The sequence below is a fragment of the Tursiops truncatus genome, chromosome 3, assembly GCF_011762595.2.
Source record: "Tursiops truncatus isolate mTurTru1 chromosome 3, mTurTru1.mat.Y, whole genome shotgun sequence".
Lineage (NCBI taxonomy): Eukaryota > Metazoa > Chordata > Mammalia > Artiodactyla > Delphinidae > Tursiops > Tursiops truncatus.
Genome location: NC_047036.1, coordinates 49,028,351 through 49,049,303, shown reverse-complemented (window position 1 = coordinate 49,049,303; position 20,953 = coordinate 49,028,351). Strand labels below are relative to the sequence as shown.

The following is a 20,953-nucleotide window of genomic DNA, read 5'->3' as shown; positions in this document are numbered from 1 at the left end:
CTAATAACATTTATTATTTTAACTTCTTCTCCCACTACTTCCTACAGCATGCTCCAAATAGACTATTTCTCCAACCAATATACTTGACTGCTATTTTGTTTATGCTGCTAGTATGCTTACCACAGCAAAATCTAATTACCACATTCAAGGCCTATCTTATTTGTGAATTGCCCATCCTTGTTTTCTATCTTGAAGGCCACTCTTTCAGAAAAGCACACATTCTGTCTTTCCCAAATTCATGTCTAGTATATGATCTAGGAAACACTGCACTGCACATAGTAGGCACTCAAAATATTTTACTGAACACTAATTAAAAGATAAATCAAAGTATCACAAAATATACCTCACCTTGAAGTGTTTGCATCATTTCTAAAAGTACAGGAGTAAGAGTCTGGTTATATTCATGGAATATATCTATAAATAATACTTCAGTGCATGGCTGTTGGGGGAAAAAAATTTCTAATGAAAACAATGGTATACTGCATTGATTAATTCTACATTAAAGCAAAGAATACTCATTCTTAAAACTCTATGTTTCCAATTCTTGATGTTTTTTGAAAAAAAGTTTATTGCTGTTTTTTGTAAACACAGTCAGAAATAAAATCAAATTTAATAATTTAATTATTAACATGGAATGTTTATTTCACTATTTCAATCATTTGGCATTATGCATTCCAAAACGCCAAACTGTGAAGAGGAGAAATTTACATGTTTAATTAATAATTCTTTAAATCTAGAAAGCAATCTGGAGCCACATTCATTTACAGAATTATAAATGACTGTCCAGGAATTAATGTTAAAAACTGTATATTTTCTTGGCAATGACTTAAGTAACAACAGCAATTCATGAATTCAATTCACCAGAGTTGTTCTTCCTTTAACAGACACAAAAAGAAATCACAAATAAAAAGAATGATTCATTTTCATTCTTAAAAGTACTGAATCACTAGATGTTTCATAATATAAAGTATAATTAAATGTTGAAGGTATTGTGCTTTATGTTTAAAAAGGAATCTTACAGATACAGACTGAAATATGTACAGATGAAATGACATGTCATCTCAGATATTTACTTCAAAATAATCTAAGTGGTTTGTAAAAGAGTGCTTCTATGAAACAAGACTAGCCATGAGTTGATAACTGATAAAATAGGTTTCGAATACAGAAGAGTTCATGATATTATTCTATTTTTTAATATGTTTAACATTTTCCATAAGAGAAAGTTTTAAAAACTTAAAGCAACAAAATTTTTTAAAAAAACTTTTAAGTGGGATTCCCTGGTGGCGCAGTGGTTGAGAGTCCGCCTGCCGATGCAGGGGACACGGGTTCATGCCCGGTCCGGGAAGATCCCACATGCTGCGGAGCGGCTGGGCCCGTAAGCCATGGCTGCTGAGCCTGCGCATCCGGAGCCTGTGCTCCGCAATGGGAGAGGCCACAACAGTGAAAGGCCCACGTACCGCAAAAAACAAACAAACAAAAAAAAACTTTTAAGCACTAATATTTTCTATGGAAGCTTATGAAACTAAAAACTGTAACACACTTAGGAAAATAATGGCAAATTACGTAAATTATGTAAACACAACAAAAAGAATAGTTCAAAGACCACATTTGATAAATCTTCCTCAAATGTTGCCCTTATCAATAAATGTATATTTAAAAAGCATTCTATAACTAAAAGCAATGGGCTGGTCTCTGAGAATCATATTAGATAGTAAGAGAAATAATGTATCAAAAGGAGCTTTATAATTACTGAAATACTTAGGAGGAAAAAAATCATTCTAGCCAAAAAAAGGTAGCTTTCACTGCAAAAACATTTCCTACTTCTGCAATGACAGTTATTTCCCAATCAATTTGTAAAATGAAGAAAAATTCAGTTTGCAAAGCTCCAACTTAAACAAAAATTTCAGATCTAAGTTCATAATTTAATTAAGTACTTTCCTCTCAAACATGGACTCTTGCAATTATGAATAAATGTTCCCTGTCTGACTTAATGCTTGAAATCTTCAATAGAGTATCATTCTCTACTAAGAGTTATAGAAGCATTAAACTTTTCCCTATCAATTTTTCTTTCAATCAATACTCACCCTCAAACTGTATTTCCAAGAATCTCCTCCTGTTTCTTCCACTGCTGCAATTAAAAATATAACAAATGATGCTCTCCACAAATGCAATAATGATGTTTCCAAAATCTCAGTTTGGAAAACAAAGACTTTAAATAATATCAATATAATATAGCTGTGAACTGCTTTAAAATAACACTGAGAGCGCATGCTTGGGAACACAAGGCCTTACAAAGATTTCTTTACTATAACCTACAGATAGTATCTGTGTACATCACAGTCATCTATCAAGTGCTCATATCCATAAGGATTCTTACTTTCATTAAGAACTCTGTATGGAGGAAAGCTCAAAGTACTTGTCACTCCCAGAGTATGTGACATCACCTGATACACTATCATTACAATCCTGAGAATCATTTCATACAATAATGATGTTTTACAAGTTCAAATGATTAGTCATTTTCCATAAATTTCCTATATTTAAAGTAAAATACTTCAGGGACTTTTAAAACTCTAGGGATTCAGTGTTTCATCTTATAATATTATATTACTGCATTAAAAAAAGCAATAAGAAGCATAAGACTTTAAGAGAAAAAGCAAAAACAAAATATGCATTATACAGTGTAGTGCTGTATTTTCTAAATGGATTAAAATATTTTTAAATGAAAAAGAGAAAGAAGATAAGTCTTACAAAAATGTTTAAGGTGTTCTAAAAATATTGGAAACACGTGTATAACTACACAAAGGCACCCAGCCAAAGGGATGAGTAGAGGCTAAAATCTAGCCTATGTCTGACCATGGCTGAAGCAATTCACACACGAACACTTTATTCACACACAGGTGCTTTATCAGGTACACAAGTCCTTGATTTTCTGTAGCAAAGGACCTGATATTCTATCTAGTACTAAAATTCATATAGATAAAAAGAACTCCTATAAAAACATTTTAATCATCAAAAAATTAATTTTAAATTAAAACTTAAATAGGTAATCCATTCGGCAATTCAGAAATTTTCATCTCCAAACTTCGTTCTGAAGTAAAAATTTCTACAAATAAAAAATAATACAGAATGAACCACAAAGATAATAGAGAAAGACAGTTAATTTTATATTTTTGTTTTAAACTACAGGATATATTCATAACATCTAAAAAATTTTATGTTTTTGGAAAAAATTTTATATACTTGAACATGCATTCATTTTCTCCTTCTCAATTTGTACTAATGGCTAATAAAGAGAGAATGATAAGCTAACTTTTAAAAACCAAGATTCTCAGAACAAAAGTACTACATTAAAATACAGTGTTATTATACCTGTCATTCAAACAAATGATATCTATTGATGGAAGGGGGAAAAGAACCATGCAAAGACTGAAAAACAGATACTTACTAAAGCCTTCTGGGTCTTCTTCCCACATTGTCAGTTCTTCTTCAGTTAACAGAAAATAATGAGAGACTAATCTTCTACATATCTCTGTCAAAGTGGGATATGTGAAGAATGCCATCTTAATCTTATGAGCTTCAAGAGTTTCAGGGCTGCTATCTAGAAAAATAAAATTTCCAAGTCAATTGTACAGACATTCTACCCAAGTTGGATTATGTAACTTAAATTAAAAAATACCTCCTATATAGTGGTGTATAAATTTTCATTTATATTATGGACAAATCTCAAAGATGCTCTTGCCTTTATTCATACCACACACACATCAGTCTTGCTTCGTCTTACCACTATAGCTTGTACATTTCCATGCTATATTATCACACCACATTGAAGTGAGTTACTTATGTATCTCTCTCTCTGTCCTACAAGACTTTCTCATTCATCTCGATATACATGTACATGAATGAATTCCAAATACAGTTTACCCTTGAACTTTGCAAGGCCATTTACACTCAGATATTTCAACAGTAAATACTACAGTACTACATGGTCCGTGGTTGGTTGAATCCTCAGATGCATAGGAACCGCAAATACAGATGGCCAACTATAAGTTATACTCAGATTAACCTCCTCATTGTTGGAGGGTCAACTGTAATACAACAAACAATTTAATCTGTCTAGAAGCAACATCACTTTATACAAGGTCAGAGAAAAGTTTTAATTGTACAAATAAATACAGCCTACAAATGAGCTGCAGTGGTTACCGGAGGGCTTCAACTGATCTTCTACTGTGTTGCAAAAGAAAGTTTACTAAATGCACTGTATGGTTTCTAAAAGCTGGCATTCACATATTAAAGGCTCAAATCCTTATCTCTATTTCATGTCCCAGCAATATTTTATTTTTCAGACTTAAATAAATGAATTTCAAAAAACTTACATAAAAATAGCAATTGCTTCATGCTTAGATTAAAATAAGGAAGTGAACAAAATAAAACTACCAGTAAAGCATTACCTTCAAAGTTTTTGGATGGCTTATAAGCATAATTTTTGACAATCATCTTAATAAGATTCATGCACTGGACAATGAATCGTTCAAATGTAACTCCTTCACCAACTTCTGTAAACACATAGCTTACAGAAAATTCCAGTGATCTCTGAATTAGAGGAGTAAATGAAAAGGGATGCTGATCCAAGAAGTCCAAAAGCTATAAAGAAATAAAAATTAAAATGTATCAAATTCACATAGGAAATATAATCATTCATAGGTATATCTCATAACTTTGGTAATAAACACTTAGCAAGTTTTGAACCTTGGTGGGAAGTCCATGTATATATGTATATGCAGTTTCACATGTAATAGACATGTAATATACTTCCTGGGATACATCATACAACAGTGGATTAAATCAGATTATATCTCATTACCTGAACTCTCTATTATTTCTAGTACAAGGTTCAAAATAAACTTACTTCATATTTAATTTGATATCAATGGGCAAATGTGATACAAAAAGTACAAGTATACAAAAGATAGGCTTTTAAAAAAGTAATAGATAAAGGCAAAGAATCAAAAAACTATCCTGCATCAACTGTATTTCAATGTATCAAACAGTTGATGAGACAGATTTCTTCCTTATAGAAGAATTCCAGCTAATAAATTCAAAAGGAATAATAGAGTTACATTGCCATCATTTTGTAACCCCTAATCAAACAACAGATCTAAGTTATGATCATCAATGGCTGCTAAATAAGGGAAAGGCTACTGAAGAACTTTACAATAGCTCACTCATCAATTTTAGACAACCAGACACTGTGCATTTCCTGATGTGATACAATAGGAAATACACAGCATCACCTGTAAAGTATTCTTGTCACTGCCATCCTCCTCCCAAAAAAAAAAAAGGCCTGAATGTGATCAAGCCTCTGTATCTAACTAGCAATTTGTAATAAATATGGGAGTAGGAGGGGTATAGAGACAAAGAAATATGTTAAATAACACATCAGGATGTAGGCAGCCAAATCCACAACATGGAAAACTCTACAGGAAATGATCTGTTATCTCAACAAATAAGTAACAAGAAAGAAAGAAAAAAAAGACATAAAGAGAACCAACACTACTGAATCCTTATTCAAAAAAAAAAAAAACTATAAAAAATTTATGAGAGAAATCTGAAAACTGACTAAATATTTAGATGATATTAAGAAGTCATTCCTACTTTTTAAATGTGATAATATTGTTAGATTATATGTTTTTTTTAAATCCTTCCTCACTTAAAGACACATATTCAAATATTTATAGATAACACTATGTGATATCTGGGCTTTGCTTTAAAACAAACAGAAAGGAAAGAGAAGCAGCATACAGGTAAAAACAGAATTGACCATGACCTTATTTTGATAATTGCTGAAGCTGAATGATAACCTCATGTGATTCAAAGTTACTCAGTTCTATTTGGAGGCATACTTTAAATGTTCCAATTTAAAAAGCTTTAATAAAGTCATAAGACCATAAATATGAATTTCATAAATTATATACTCACACTGTGTAGTCCCACTGCCTAACCACATCATTTTGTTTTACTTTGCTATGTGTTTTTTGTTTTTAACTTAAAGGATCTAAGTCAATTTTATCTGGATCTTGGATGAGGTGGGCTTTGCTGCTGAGGCTCTTTGGACCATGAGAGTTGGAAATGAAGACAGAAACTGAAAGTGAGTTGGAAATGAAGACAACTGAAACTGAAAGTAACTGCTACCCAACCACAAAAAATAAGAACAGCTCATTTCTACTCCTTTGCTCCACTGGCCCCATCAGGGCACAGACAACCTCAACCCTATTAATGATCCTTCAATGAAAAGGGGGAAATATGCTACAGATTTAGATATTGCCACCTATCTTCAAACACCTGTTTTAGGGCTATGCAGTCCTCCAACCAGGTCTTCCTCACTGCTATACCCAATTCTTTGTACGTTTCCCAACCTCCAAGACCAAAACTTTGTAAAAATTAATATTTTTTATAAAACTTAATTTCATCAGAAATACATACACACTGCCTAGTACAATGCACCCATATAATTATATTCAAAAGATATTTGATATTAATGATGATAATCTGTCATTATGAATATAATGATTTCCTAGTATTATCTACTGCGACATCTTAGCTGCTTTCTGCTGAACTGCATTGCTGTCTTCTTTATCTCTGCTTTTTCCAGTGGGTTTGAGAATAATGAGCCTTATGCGAATCAACTTCTCTAATATTTATTAGGACTGATTTTTTTTTTACATCCAGGTGACATACACTATGATATATGGTATATAAATTTAATTTTTATATGCATTCTAAAGACTTCACGATACAAGGGTTTTGGGGTTTTTTAGCTTTCTTATACACAGTAAGAAAATAAGTTACCTTAACACTAAAGTGAAAGTGTATGCTTATTAAAAAATCATTTTCCTTCCTAAATTTGAGTATGTACATTTCATTTGAGAAAACATACTTAAGATAAAAAAAAAACTTACCACTTTAGTAAAAAGAATGATGGTCTTTTCCAGTCTATCTCTACATATATTATCTGTACCTATACTTCTACCTGTTAGAAATACATTTCAAATATTAGTAAAAAATTTATAATATTCTAGAAATTCACAACCAAGACAATGACAAAACTTTTTACAAAAATACTGCTCAGATTTATTTTTGCACATTTTGCATCACTAGTGTGTATTCCCAACTCTAAACAAATAAACAATAAAAATTAAGTTTTTAAAAAGCAATACCAAGACTTGTACTTGACACAGTAAACTTCAGTGCCATATTTCATAAAATTAATCCTAAAATACAAACTGAGCCCATTTCACAGTAGCAATTTTATCCATAAAATCAGGAATCACAGTTTCAAAATCTAAACTAGTTATATCTGAAATACCTATCAAGCAACATAAGTAAAAACACAGAATTCAAAGATTAACATAATCATTATTTTTCCTATATCGTCTAACAATTTTCTTCTGATAATTTCCCTGGTATAATTAATTTCTGTACATTCAGAATAATGTCCATCAGCTCATTAACTATCTTGCTCCCTAATCATACTAATCATATTCTGTCTCAACAGTTATGTCATTCTCTTCTCCTGGAAAGACTTCTATTCTTCCTTCTTTTTCCCCCAGGGGGATGACCAGAGGAAAATGACCATTTTTAGGGGAAAAAAACTGTATTATATGAGCTGTCTTATTCATCTTTACATGCACAGTACCCAGAACAATACCTGGCAACACACTCAATAATGATTCTACTAAACCGAAAATGACTGACATAAAACAATCAGCAACTCCCTAAAAGTGAGTACACTAAGGTATCTTCTCAGGATAGTAAGTCTCCCAATACACTCACACATAAAAAACATACACGTATACAGGTTATACATACGTGTGTGTGCACGCATTCATGTGTATCCTGTGTATGTTATGTGTGTGTATTCTGAGCAAAGGTGCTTATAATCATAGGGAAGAGAAAAAGATAACAAACAGACCACCAGTATAATACAACACAAATGCAAATGCTAAATTCTTTCGTGTGGGAGAGTGGATCAGAAAGGGTCCTATAGGTAAGTCAGAAAGGTTAATAAACAAGGGATTTACAAAATGAATGTAACCATTTAAGAACATTTATATCAAACAGATACATAAAATGTACTAAAAGAAACAATCAATAAAAAGTCTAAACAGCATTTGACATAGGGTCTACACTTATTATCTGCTAAACATACTACCGTTGTGGATGTCTGCATGGAACGGAGTAGTAGCAGCAGTAGAAATACAGAGGAAGGAATGGATACAAAATAATTTTATTTTTTAAAAAACATTTCCTCAATACTTAGGACAAGACAGGTATATGAAGACAAAGCTGAGCTTCCAATTTAATTTCAGATAATTAATTACCGAGATAACAAGATTTTAGCCACTACAGATTTGCAAGTGCCAAGCGGAAGCTATTAATGAGTAAGGATTCTACAGTTAAAAACTACTATCATGGAAGTACTTACTGCACTCTAGAAATTGTTTTAGACGTTCAAATATTCCATGTAAAAAACCCTAGAAAAGAAAAAAAATTTTGAAGAGTCTCAATTTATTGTTATAATTTTACCTTACACTTTTTCAGGGAAACTAAAACATACTTATCACATCATATTAAAAAGTTAAAATTAGATAAAAATCATTCCATTATTATAAAATGTCTTCAGCCTTCCACAACAAAATAACTATTTCATCTCCTCAGTGTCTCATTTCAATAACCTAAATCACTTTGCAATAAATAAAAAATTATTTATTACGCATTCTATTTCACTACATATTCTCTATTCTCCTTACTGTTTTATTTTTTTTATAGCCTTATAACCCCCTGACATACTGTTTATCATCTGTCTCCTCCCTCTAAAATGTAAGATCCTTAAGAGCCAAGAACTTTTCCTTGTTATTTTGCTCTATCCCAGAATCCAGGAATGGTATTTAGCAATAATAAGTACTCGTAATATGAATAAATGGTAGCAATTATTTATAGCAGAGTTCTCAATCTCAAGTATTAAAAACATTAGCCTTCAGATACCAGAAAAGGCAAGACTCACCATTTACCATATGGGTCCAATACACCTTTACCTTTTAATATATATTTTAAAATATTATGAAAATTTCACAGAAATAGGGCTTTCCTGGTGGCACAGTGGTTGAGAATCCGCCTGCCAATGCAGGGGAGACACGGGTTCGAGCCCTGGTCTGGGAGGATCCCACATGCCGCGGAGCAACTAAAGCCGTGTGCCACAACTACTGAGCCTGCGCTCTAGAGCCCGCGAGCCACAACTACTGAAGCCCACGCACCTAGAGCCTGTGCTACACTACAAGAGAAGCCACAACAATGAGAAGCCTGCACGCCGCAACGAAGTAGCCCCTGCTGCCACGACTAGAGAAAAGCCTGCGCACAGCAACAAAGACCCAACACAGCCAAAAATAAAATAAATAAAATAAATTAATTAAAAAAACTTTACAGAAATAAATATAAAGGAATAGTGAAAAACAACTTTATTAAAAATTTTTAAGAATTTAATTATCACAGACTTCTTTGTATCAATAAATTCTGGTGTATAAACATCATAAAAGATGTCACGTGTCCTGCTAGCAAATGAGATGGTCCAGGTTTTTGTCACAAAATACTACACAATGAAGGCCTTCCTGATGAATGACTAACTAGAACAGAATGCTCTATTTCTTCTTTGAAATATAGAAATATATTGTTCACTCATCAATTCCTGAGCCTGAGACAATTCAACTAGGATATCATCACCTGAAGACACAAAGGCTGGGATTTCACTTAGACAATTTCACTATCATCACTAGGGTCTAGAGTGCTGCTACTGGTCTCTCTGAGAGCATCCATCTTCAGATTCATGTAAAAATTATAAAACATTTTCCTGTTAATTTTCTTTTCTCAGCCATTTCGAGCAGGAAATGAAAAATCCTGAACTCTCGACTGTGTTAAATGAAAGCTAATAGTAAAGAGATAGTGTTTGTGGTCTTTTACACCTTCCTAAAAGACGATGCAATACAGTAGACAACACTGTAAGAAAACTGCAGGACAACAACAAATTTCACTATTGCCTCATCCTCTGGCAATCTCATCATTCTTTCATTTTCATACTATTTCAATCTTTTTAAGCACAGTTGAGAATAAGTAATGATAATTAACAATAAAATAATTCCTAGGATGATGAAACAGCAGAATGTTTCAAAACAGGAAAAATAAAATCACCGAGATCCCATATGTATGTTAAATTTATACAGGGGTTCAATGGTCCCATATAGTAGCTACAAGATAGAAGGAATTTTATTCTATTTTCTTTTAAATATAATTTGTGTACCAGTCAGGGTTCTCTAAAGAGAGGAGAAAATTATAAAGGCCATCAATTTTAAGCACATCAAGAGGATCAGGAACTTACAGAACTAGACCATCGACTAATCTGCAATCCAAATCAACTAATTCACTTGACTATTGTTATGTAATAATAAAGTAAGAACCCCTTAAAATTATCATTAAATGGTCATTTACAGAGCATTTTAATTAGGTGCTGAACTCATTACAAAAATCATTATCTCCCTTAATCCTCACAACATCCAATGGGATATGTACTATTATTTCATCTCGTATTACAAAAAAGGAAACTCAGTATCAAGGAAGGTAAGTAAATAGTCTGAGGTCATGTTATCAGGAAAAGGCCAAGCCAAGATTCAAATCCAAATTTATCTGCCTCCAGAAACCCAGATCTCATGACTATCATATAGTGCTTCTTAAGCATCTTTTAAATTCCATGTTATTTTAAAGATCTTTATGTTATTTGAAAAGTTGCCCATAATTTGTTAAAATTCTATTCTCTTTACAACTAGTCAATATACATTAAATGCCACAACACAGCATTTATAACTGAGTAAAGGCTGACGTACAATTTCTGAGACAGAAGAAAGACTCTCAAGGAAAAGCCAAAGGCTCACAAAATAGGGATAGTATTCACTGAAAACTATTATTCTAGTTTACAGAAATATGATTCAAATCAATTCATTTTCACTAAAAAAACCCTGACATATTCAGTATTTTAGTTAATGTTATGGTACTCAGAATAATATTACATAACAAGATAATCACTGAGTCTTCTGACATGTTTCTACCATATCATATAGTCATTCATTTAACAAATAACTACTGAACATTTTTATACTGCAGAGATTGTTCCAAGCTCTGGAGTGAACAGTGAATGAAACAAAGTCTCTGCAGTATGAAACTTACACTCTAGTGAGGGAAATGAGGGGGAGTTGTCAAACTGGTTTCTGGAAAATGTTCTTTGACAGCATGGCAATAAATATAGATATTTAAATGTATCAGTATTTAAAACTGGGATTGTTTTTGATATATCGTCAGGCAATTTGGTAATATATATCAATATCATCAGTGTGCATACACTTTAACCCAACATTTCCATTTCTAAGAATTTATCCTAGAAGATCACTTAGAAAAGTACACAATGACATATGCACCCAAATGTTCATTCCAATACCATTTATCAACAATTAAAAACTGGAAACAACCTACCTGTCATCAACAGATAATTGGGCAAGTAAATTATAGAAAACCTATGATTAATTTTATCATTTTTAAAAAAATTTGTACACCGACAGCAATCATATGGATTTACTATACAATCATTAAAAACATGACATATAACAATATTACTGACATGAGAAAAATATCCCTAATACACTGAGTTTGAGAAAAAGCCAAGTGGACTTCCATGGTGGCACAGTGGTTAAGAATCCACTTGCCTATGCAGGGGACACAGGTTCTAGCCCTGGTCCGGGAAGATCCCACATGCCACGGAGTAACTAAGCCTGTGTGCCACAACTACTAAGCCTGCGCTCTAGAGCCCACGAGCCACAGCTACTGAAGCCCCCGCACCTAGAGCCCGTGCTCCGCAACAAGAGAAGCCACCACAATGAGAAGCCCACATACCGCAACTAAGAATAGCCCCCACTCACCACAACTAAAGAAAGACCTTGCGCAGCAACAAAGACCCAACACAGCCAAAAATAAATAAATAGATGAAGGAAGGAAGGGAGGGAGGGAGGGAGGGAGGGAGGGAGGGAGGAAGGAAGGAAGGAAGGAAGGAAGGAAGGAAGGAAGGAAGGAAGGAAGGAAGACGGACCCAAGTAAGGAAACAGCTTGTAGGTCTCATTCATATAAAATTGAGGAAGAAAGTATATCTGAAAGAATATGCATAAGATGTCTTAAAGGATAATTAACAAATGTTAGCAATATCTCTGATAGTAAGTTTTTAAATGATTTATTTCCTGTTTCCTTTTCTGAGTTTTTTAACCTTTAAAAAAATAAGCATATAATGCTTTTATAGAAAAAAATCATCTTTACATTATAATGATGTATATTAGCAGTTTCTGAACTCTTTTAACAATAGAACCATTATTTCAATCATAATCTTATGGAAATACAAAATACAGTAAAGATTTAAAACAAAACTGTGGCTCCGGTCAAATCTAGTAGGACAGACCCAAAGACCCAATTAAATATACTCTTTCCACAATTCCTATGCAGCCCCCAAGACAATCCAGAGAGTAACATCTTAGCTGACCTAAACTCACTGTGAAAACTAATATAGATCTGAGCAAGTATAATACAATTCCATTTTGTTAAGGAATAAAATTTATGCAGCTATATATTTCTGCATATAGAAAAAGTAGATGACGTGATACCAAAAATGAATATATTTCACAACTTGTTGGGCTTATCAATGGAATTTTCCCCTCTTATATACATAACTTTTAATTGAATGCAAAGAGCATAAATGTTATGATTCAAGGGGAAAAAAACACATTTTAAGAACATAAGAACAGACAAAGGAAAATACCAAGGATATAAATCAATCTACACTGACCCTGGTAATGTTATCATAGCACTCAAATTCATAAGAGTTCACTTGAATTCAAAGTAACACTATCAATGCACCACGGCATCTTGAGAACCATCCTAGTTCTACTTCCTCTCCTTCACATAATATTTCTGCTTTAACATAGTTTCTGTATGTCTAAAAACAGACCACAAGTCTAAAAGTGTAGTATAATATATACAGAATAGTAAAAAACTAGGTGGTCATTTAATAAAAAACTTTTAAATGAATGCCAAGTAAAAAGAATAAACTTTGTAACATTCAGGAAAATACCAAGCACTTTTCCGAAGTTAAAAAAATTAAATGACTTCTTTCACTTACCATCACCTCCATATTCTTATGAGGTTCCACGAATCCATTAACAGTTAACTTACGCAGCACTGAAAAGTAAAATCAAGCTTTACTTACATCTTTTTTTTTTCATATTTTTTCCTATTAAAATCATAATCATAATAGACTCAGAATCACAAAGCCTCATCAAGCCTGGAGGTTAATCTAGCTTAATCCTTTCATTTAATAAAGAAAGGTAACTTCTGGTCACTGGTTGGTTATGAAGTGGGAAAGATGGAACTAAACCCCAGTCATTGTGACTAAGAAGCAACGCTCTTCTCACTTATCGTAACTACTCATGTTTTTTAAAACCATACTGCAAAATTTAGTTCAATTTACATAACTGTTAGCACTTCTCACTTGCAATAACACCTACAGGCTAAGTTGAGAAGGTTACCTCTACTCCATAAACTTGAAACTATGACTCAACAGTGACCGAAAAGGTTTATTCAGTTTCAGGCTACATTAATGAAAATATAGTACCTGCAAAAAGGGATAAAAAGATTAAACTCTATTTCCAAATCTGGAATAAACTACAGTGCTCAATTGCGAGCATCACATTTTACAAGTAAACCAATGTACACAGGGAGACAAGCAGGATTAACAGATTTGAAGTCAGATCTAGACTTAAATCGTAGCTCCAATGTCTAAAACTGTATTATTTTGGGCAACTTTTCTGATCTCACATTCCTCATCTATAAAATGTGGTTATAAGTCCTACTGCATAGGGTTATTAAAGAATTCAATAGTACAATATATGTAAAACACTTAGCAGAATTCAGTAACAACAAGCATGATAGCAGCATAAGACTACCACCTTATATTATCAAATTTAAAGTCACTTCACTTTAAGAAAACAACTTTATAGACAGCATTGCTTTCTATATAACTAAAGACTTAGTGTTCATGAGGTGAAGTCTAAGGGCAGTGTAACCCACATACCTACAGTCAATTAACCTTCAATAAAGGAGGCAAGAATATACGATGGAGAAAAGACAGTCTCTTTAGCAAGTGATATCAGGAAAGCTGGACAGCCGCGTGTAAGTCAATGAAGTTAGAACATTTCCTCACACCATACAGAGAAATAAACTCAAAATGACTTAAAGAGTTAAATATAAGACATGAACCATAAAACTCCTAGAAGAGAACATAGGCAAAACATTCTCTGACATAAAGCGTACCAATGTTTTCTTAGGTCAGCCTCCCAAGGCAAAAGAAATAAAAGCAAAAATAAACAAATGGGACCTAATCAAACTTACAGTTTTTGCACAGCAAAGGAAACCGTAAACAAAATGAAAAGACAACCTACAGACTGGGAGAAAATGTTTGCAAATGATGCAACCAACCAGGGCTTAATTTCCAAAATATACTAACAGCTCATATGACTCAATAACAAAAAACAAACAACCCAATCAAAAAATGGGCAGAAGACCTAAATAGACAGTTATCCAAAGAAGACATACAGATGGCCAATAGGCACATGAGAAGGTGCTCAACATCGCTAATTATTAGAGAAATGCAAATCAAAACTACAATGAGGTACACCACCTCACACTGGTCAAAATGGCCATCATTAAAAAGTCTACAGGGACTTCCTTGGTGGCGCAGTGGTTAAGAATCCGCCTGCCGATGCAGGGGACACAGGTTCGATCCCTGGTCCGGAAAGATCCCACATGCCGCAGAGCAACTAAGCCTGTGTGCCACAACTACTGAGACTGCACTCTAGAGCCTGTGAGCCACAACTACAGAGCCTGTGAGCCACAACTACTGAGCCTGGGTGCCACAACTACTGAAGCCCATGCACCACAACGAAAAGCCACTGCAATGAGAAGCCCGCGCACAGCAACAAAGAGTAGCCCCCACTCGCTGCAACTAGAGAAAGCCCGTGTGTAGCAACAAAGACCCAACACAGCCATAAATAAATAAATAATTTTTTTGAAAAAAGTCTACAAGTAATAAATGCTGGAGTGGGTGTGAAGAAGAGGGAACCCCCCCTACGCTTTTGGTGAGAACGTAAATTGGTACAGCCACTAAGGAGAACCGTATGGAGGTTCCTTAAAAAACTAGAGTTGCCATATGATCCAGCAATCCCCTTCCTGGGCATATATGTGGAGAAAACCATAATTCGAAAAGATACATACACCCCAATGTTCATAGCAGCACTATTTACAATAGCCAAGACATGGAAACAACCTAAATGTCCATCGAGAGATGAATGGATAAAGAAGATGTGGCATATACACACAACAGAATACTACTCAACCATAAAAAAGGATGAAATAATGTCATTTGCAGCAACACGGATGGACCTAGAGATTATCATACTAAGTGAAGTCAGAAAGAGAAAGACAAATACCATATGATATCACTTACATGTGGAATCTAAAATATGACACAAATGAACTTATTTACAAAACAGAAACAGACCCACAGACATAGAAAGCAAACTTATACTTACCAAAAGGGAAGGGGGTCGGGGAGGGATGAATTAGGAATTGAGATTAGCAGAAACATACTATCAGTACTATATACAAAACAGATGAATAACAAAGTCCTACTATATATATAGCACAGGGAACTATATTCAACATCCTGTAATAAACCATACTGGCAAAGAGTATGAAAAAAAATGTGTGTATATGTATGTGTGTGTGTGTGTGTGTGTGTGTGTGTGTGTAAGTGAATCACTTTTCTGAATCACCAGAAATTAATACAACATTGTAAATCAATTAAACTTCAATAAAAAATTAATAAAGTCAGTGTATTAAAATTAGGCTTAGAATGCAAATGTCTAAAGACCTTCAGTTTCATACCCTCAATTATATACAACTCAAGTTACTGCACCATAATAGGAGAAAATAGGGCTCAAGCTGAATCCCTTACCCTGGACAAGATCTTTCCCACCACAGGACCTTGGTCTACACTATCTGGGACAGTGCTTTCTTTCTCCCTTTATCACCTAGTTAACTTCCATTTATACTTTATGATTTTAGTTCAAACATCAGTTTCTCAGGGAAGTCTTTTCTGACCTTATTATCAATCATCATAACATTGTAAGGCCCCCCGTCACAGATGTCATTTTACATGTACTTGTATGACCATTTTATTATATCTGTCTCCCCAGAACCAAGCACCTACCTATAAATATGATGAATGAAGTAATGAACATACGCCTGTCTAAAGGATACTAAATGCACACAGGTATAAATGCAAAGATTACATGTGACAAAAGCTCTAGTCCTAAGTATTTAAGTCATAAAAGCAAAGAAATTTACAGCTTGACAGAACAAGTATTTTAAAGAAAAATGCTATGAGATTTTTCCATGTCAGGATGCCTTAGAAATGCTAATGTGTATCTAAGACCTTGAGATGCTGTGATATCGAAGAGCCTAAAGCAGGCTAATGTAGAGTAGAACAGCATCATTTGGGTCAGGAGTTAGGCTTTGAAGTCAGTGAGACAAAAAGACTCTACAATCAAAAGGATTCATGAAAATTCCTTAATCATTAAATACAGTACTTACACAACGCTTTATGTATCTAATCTTGTATCAGTTTCTCTAATTCTTTCTGTGTAAACATTTCTAAGGCCTTTTAATGTCTTCCTCAAGAATGTTGGCAAAACCATCTCCATTCACTTGTAAAACCACCTGTACAATGGATTGGATTTTACATGTCAACAGTCCTTTAAAATAATTTGTCCACAAGGTTCCCCAAAATGTGTTGACAGTTTGGGGTTTGTGCATCCACTATCTTATTGATGTAAGTGATGCACTGGAGTAGTGCCATTGTAAGGTACTAAGGTGAGTATGATAAAAGGGTTTACAAATAAAACAGAGAATGCAAAATGAGCTGCAGTAAGAAAGAAATAAAGTTTGCTTGAGCTCAAACTAAGAAACACAAGATAAAAGAGCCTCAGCAACCAGAACAGAAGGAAGACAAAGAAAATAAAATGATGGTGAATGTTTTAGAAAGGAAATGAACCTCGGAATACATGCATCAAGATAAGCTCAGCTCAGGGAAGGTGACAGAGATTTATGCTAAGGGAATGCCTATAAACAAAGCATAGGAAAACACAGGCCAAGATAGCACCCCAACAAGCACCTTCTAAAATCCAAGTGAGCCTAAGGTACAAACAAGAAAGATGAGTTCTCAGGGAAAAGAGAGCTGGGAGATAGAGCTCAACTAATAAGCCTTGGGGACAGAAGTTTAGGAAAGTCGGCATGACAATAATAATGGTAGCAGCCCAGAATGAGAAATGAAGCAAAAAAGAAGTGCAAGTATTTGAAAGGTATGCATTCAGAGCCATGAAACTCCAGTAATGTGAATATAACTTCAAGCTATCCATCTGAACTATGTGTGCTCTCATCAATTAGCGTAGAGGAAGAGCTATTCTTACAAAAGAAAAGCAAACTACAAGAGCCCTTGTCTCTGAGGGAACTATTAGCGCCTTATTCTTCCACCAGTGCAACTGGAAACAGCAAGTCCATACAGATAAACTATTCGGCCACTATTCTGAGGTATGTTGTTTCAAAAATAAGCATGTCAAGTTTAATAGTACCTTTCAATGACAGTAGAGTTCGTTCTAGTGAACTTAGAACTGCAGCTTCATTGCCAGAAGAAACTTGTTGAAGGAATGTGTCTGTGTGGTGATTCCACAGAGAGCAGGCAAAACTATAAATTCCAGAAGCTAACTGCAAAGATATCAACAAATTTGGTCACAATATTATTACAGATTTCAGTAATCAATTAGACCTACGTAGTAATACGTTTTGGTTTTAAAACTGAGCACACATTTTCAATTCTTGACTAAAATAGTCAAGAATCACTTACAGCAACATTTTAAACTTTTTTTAGTCACAATGCACAGCAGTAAGTATAGTTTACATTGGCTGCTGCTAAGAACACACACACACATGCCCCCCCCAAATATTAGTTTCTTGAAACACTGCTTAGCCTAATGCCTGCATTGCAGTCTGATATTTCCTATTTTTACTTTTTTTTCTTCCACTAATAGTTGTAACACTCAGCTTTAAAAACAGAACTGTCATTGAGTTTATCAGATAAATCAATATACTAAGAATACAAAGGAGTTAAATTTCTGTGTTCTGCCAATTCTACCCATATGGTCTTGGGTATTTAAAGCCAAGAACATAACAAACCACATCACTTGTCAGGCCGCTTGCCTAATATGTACCAGTATTTAAAAACCTGACTCACACTAAGAACCACCTTCCAGTGGTATCTTCATTTTTTTTCCAGAAGGTCTAAGAGCAAACCACCTGAGCCTACATGGCAATCTTCTTCAAATAAAATTATACATAAGTGCATATGACTAGTTATCATTAGTACACTTCAGAATAATTTTTTCTTATTTGAGATATGTCATATCAACTAATTAAACACTGTATTTACTAATGTGGTCAGGCATCAGAAACCAGTCAGAAACACAATCCTATAAATATAATATTTCTATGAAAAAGCAAATTCCACTTGTTATTTTAATTCAGTAATCTTAATGGTCTGTGTGTCCAGGTATAGAGAAACAGCTTCACCATACCCCTTGGAAACTGCACATATCTACAGAGGCAAAGGCTTAAATCTCAGCTAATCCGAGTATTGGCAGAACATCTTGTGATCCTCCTGGAACACAAGAGGAAGCAACTGCTAGAACACCAATCTCCTGCTCACCTCCCTATCTCCTCTGTTAGATGGTTTCTCATGGCCTCCTGGAATCTGATAAGGTATAAAGTATCCTATCCCACCCCTAACTCTCTCCCCCAGAAGAGAGCTGCAGAATATAATACCACTTAGTTACAGTCCAGAATTGGCTTCCCAGCAATGGGGCATTCCACAACCTGGACTGGAGTCATCCAGCCCCTATTGCTTTGGTCATTGTTTTTAGTGTGTAGACATATAGCATTTGTGACAGAAATCAAGAAAGAAACAGCAGTATGAAAAAACTTTAATATTCTTCTTTGTTTCACACTCCAGTTCTGGAGCTAAGCACCTAGTTTAGGCATTAGGCATCTATTATGCCACAATTCATAATTCTTTTCAGCTAGCCTACAAAAGGGCTCTGCACAAACAGCGATGGCTGGAATGAAGCAGCAATAGCGCTACACTTTCAGCCCAAGGGTAAAAGGAAGGAGACAGACAAAGAAGGAAGAAACCACAAGAATTTGGGACGGAATACTGCTAACTATCCTGTAAACACAAGCCCTCCACAAGCTTCTATCTGCTCCAGAAAATACCAACTGATACATGGTCACAAAAGGCTCATCTGGAAAAGAGAAAGTAATAATAAAGCACAAATAGGAGGGATAAAAATATTTATTCTACATTTTATTCTCAAAAATGTAGAAGGGGTAGGGAATATTCAGTTAGACAATATAAAATTAATTATTTAATGAAACATTTTAGGTAGTAGTTCACGAAAATCCCAAATACTTGCACTTTTCTTTTTCTAAACCAGAAGAAACAGTGCCACCCACTGACTGCTTAGCAACTTTGTAGAAGCATACAGACTTGACTCCTTGAATATCAAAGGCAAAACATTACAGGAAGTTTTATTTCTTTTAGCATTTTAAATATTCTTAAACTTTTTTAGCCTCAGGACCACTGTCCTCACAATTTTCCCTTAAGAAAAGTGAGCACCAAAAATGTTTAAATCAAAGTCTTGTAATTCATCACTAATAGTGGGGCAATGAATATTATCCACAAACTGGAGCTTTCAAAACCTGCTTAACCTAACTCTAATCAACAAGATAGGGACTTCCCTGGTGGTCTAGTGGTTAAGAATCCATCTTGCAAAGCAGGGGACACCGGTTCAATCCCTGGTCAGGGTACTAAGATCCCACATGCCGCGGGGGCAACTAAGCCTGTGCACCACAACTACTGAACCCGGGCGCTCTGGAGCCCACATGCCACAACTAGAGAGAAGCCCATGTGCTGCAACAAAGAGCCCGTGCACCACAACTAGGACCCTACACAGCCAAATAAATAAATATTAAAAAAAAAAAAAAGATAACCAAAAAATGTTTCAACATGTCAATGGTGCACCAATAAAAAAAGAAAAAGAGAGAATACTATTCTAACTTAAAAAGGCTCCTAAGAAGGAATTAATTCCCTGGCGGTCCACTGGTTAGGACTCCGCACTTTCACTGACAAGGGTGCAGGTTCAATCCCTGGTCAGGGAACTAAAATCCCACAAGCCGCATGGTGTGGCCAAAAAACCAGACACTTAAGAAACATGATCAAATGCTATGTACCTGCCATATTCATTTTTCTGGCTCAAACACACCACCTGTAAACATATTTAAGAACAACGTAGAAAACTGGCTAGAAGTATTACATCATATTAAATCACTACTTTTACGTGTGTCAAGTATGATAAAAGTTAAATGATTATATATGCTAAGTAACCAGATTAGGCTCAAGATGGAATCACTCATGCTAAGCCCCACAGCAGCAAACCAAAACTTAGAACTAAGGTTCTATGCTGGGCTCTCTCAGAAAAGGCAGGTCTAGGTCAACCAATCAGTGCCTGCCTGCTCAACACAAGTTACCTGACCCAGCTCTAAGACTTCTCTTTGCTCCATATGAGGAAAATAACCCTGGATTTAGCTATTCAGCTAATTCCCAGTCTAGCTTCCTTGTTCCTGCTCGCTTTTGTACAAAAAACTC

At 34.6% G+C, this 20,953-nt stretch overlaps 1 protein-coding gene across 9 annotated transcripts in view; it reads right to left on the bottom strand.

Moving 5' to 3' along the window:
• IPO11 (importin 11) overlaps positions 1–20,953 on the bottom strand; it is a 249,283-nt gene that overhangs the window by 172,685 nt on the left and 55,645 nt on the right. For all 9 annotated transcript variants that reach the window (XM_073802150.1, XM_019929993.3, XM_073802149.1 and 6 more), the window contains exons 6-13: positions 17,829–17,961; positions 13,262–13,320; positions 8,486–8,534; positions 6,960–7,030; positions 4,452–4,644; positions 3,449–3,601; positions 2,085–2,128; positions 349–439 (exon numbers count right to left, since the gene is read on the bottom strand). In XM_073802150.1, the coding sequence (XP_073658251.1) occupies positions 349–439; positions 2,085–2,128; positions 3,449–3,601; positions 4,452–4,644; positions 6,960–7,030; positions 8,486–8,534; positions 13,262–13,320; positions 17,829–17,961 (793 nt within the window). The remainder of the gene's footprint in view (positions 1–348; positions 440–2,084; positions 2,129–3,448; positions 3,602–4,451; positions 4,645–6,959; positions 7,031–8,485; positions 8,535–13,261; positions 13,321–17,828; positions 17,962–20,953) is intronic.